Below are 1,824 nucleotides of genomic sequence, written 5' to 3' on the forward strand. Positions count from 1 at the left end.
ACCTTGTTAGCTTTTACAATAGAAGATGCTTGAAATCAACGTCACTGCCTGTCACAGGAATAATTTCCATTGATAATTTGGTAATATTGCTTGCCCAACTCAATACTAGACAAAATTAGGATAGCCAAATACTCTCCATTACTTTCGAATGCAATTCTTTATTGTATGTTTTCCTTTGAATCTTTTCATTTCTAATTCTGAATCTTGTGCACTGTGATACTCTTTCACAATTACTATGTGCAAAACACATCAAATGAAGAAGAAACGACACTCAGATGTATAAACCAAAGTCCATTAAATGCGTGTCGGTTGTTATGGCATCTTGTGGCGTATAGCAATATGAGTGGATTACTTTCCTAATTTACTATTTGTAATTTGTAATAGTTCAGCACTGTAGTATTTATGCCATGGGTGTATATGAAATATATTAATGAAATCCCACATGGGAGAAAAGGATAAAGAATGAACAAAAACCTATTTCATTGCCGTCGTCAGGTCCATTTTAGCCAGAAATGTATTTTCATGGTCAGGATGTATCACTACAAAACTGATGCTGTATTCCTAATAATTCATGAAGGATGTGCCCTAGAAATATTGGGCCGTTTTTGCTGTTAACCCTATGACTTATTTACATCACGAACATGCGCATGTTTCGACATATCATTATACGGACTTCGGCATATTCCATAAGGAAGAAAAATCATTCGATCAAAGAGAGTACAGTACATTCATAAAAAAAACTTTGGAAGTGCAGATGTCATATGAATCTATCAAGTCGACGTGTCGCCTGCAGTTGAAGTGTCACCTTCAGTTGAAGTATCACCTCCAGTGGAAGTGTCACCTCCATCTGAAGTGTCTCCTCCAGTTGAAGTGTCGCCTCCATCTGAAGTGTCTCCTCCAGTTGAAGTGTCACCTCCATCTGAAGTGTCTCCTCCAGTTGAAGTGTCACCTCCATCTGAAGTGTCTCCTCCAGTTGAAGTGTCACCTCCAGTTGAAGTGTCACCTCCAGTTGAAGTGTCACCTCCAGTGGCAGTGTCACCTCCATCTGAAGTGTCTCCTTCGGTGGAAGTGTCACCTTCATCTGAAGTGTCACCTCCAGTGGCAGTGTCTCCTCCAGTGCAGTGTCGCCTCCAACTGAAGTGTCTCCTCCAGTGGCAGTGTCTCCTCCACTGAAGTGTCGCCTCCATGGCAGTGTCGCCTCCAGTGGCAGTGTCGCCTCCAGATGAAGTGTCTCCTCCAGTGGCAGTGTCCCTCCAGTGGCAGTGTCGCCTCCAACTGAAGTGTCGCCTCCAGTGGCAGTGTCGCCTCCAACTGAAGTGTCGCCTCCAGTGCAGTGTCGCCTCCACTGAAGTGCCTCCAGTAGCAGATGTCCCTCCAGTGAGTGTCGCTCCATCTGAAGTGTCACCTCCAGTCAGTGTCCTCCACAGTAGCATGACCCTCCAACTGAAGTGTCCTCCAGGGAGTGTTCTCCTCCAGCTGAAGTGTCGCTCCAGTAGGCAGTTTCTCAGTGATGTCGCTCCAAACTGAGTGTCGCATCATAGAGTGTCTCCTCGTATTGCAGCTTCCGACCCAATGAAGTGTCGCTATATATGGCAGTGTATCCACTCCAGTGCAGTGTCCTATATGAATTCGATCAGTGAGTGTCTCTCAGTGCATATCTCTAGTGAAGTGTATCTCAGTTAAAGTACTCATTGAATGCTCAGAGTATGAAATATAGCTAAGTTCTACTCCATTTGAAGATCACTCATTGAAATGCCCCACAGACACATCACGCCTCCAGCTAAGTGTTCTATATTCTTTCAGTATATGAGCTACAGTAATGAA

The 1,824-nt window shown here is 44.1% G+C and overlaps 1 protein-coding gene across 1 annotated transcript; it reads left to right on the plus strand.

Annotated features, from left to right (window-relative positions):
• Positions 1-531: 531 nt before the first annotated feature.
• On the plus strand, positions 532-1,173 carry LOC119588186 (36.4 kDa proline-rich protein-like). The gene is made up of 2 exons (XM_037936888.1): positions 532-601; positions 794-1,173. The coding sequence occupies exons 1-2, from the start codon at positions 532-534 to the stop codon at positions 1,171-1,173; spliced, it is 450 nt and encodes a 149-aa protein (XP_037792816.1).
• The last annotated feature ends 651 nt before the right edge of the window (positions 1,174-1,824 follow it).

This window comes from Penaeus monodon, chromosome 23, assembly GCF_015228065.2.
Source record: "Penaeus monodon isolate SGIC_2016 chromosome 23, NSTDA_Pmon_1, whole genome shotgun sequence".
NCBI classification, from domain to species: Eukaryota; Metazoa; Arthropoda; class Malacostraca; order Decapoda; family Penaeidae; genus Penaeus; species Penaeus monodon.

Coding starts and splice junctions, on each gene's coding strand:
- LOC119588186 (XM_037936888.1), top strand. CDS start 532: ATGTATCACTACAAAACTGATGCTGTATTCCTAATAATTCATGAAGGA. Junction 602..793: donor TGCCCTAGAAATATTGGGCC/GTTTTTGCTGTT, acceptor TGTCGCCTGCAG/TTGAAGTGTCACCTTCAGTT.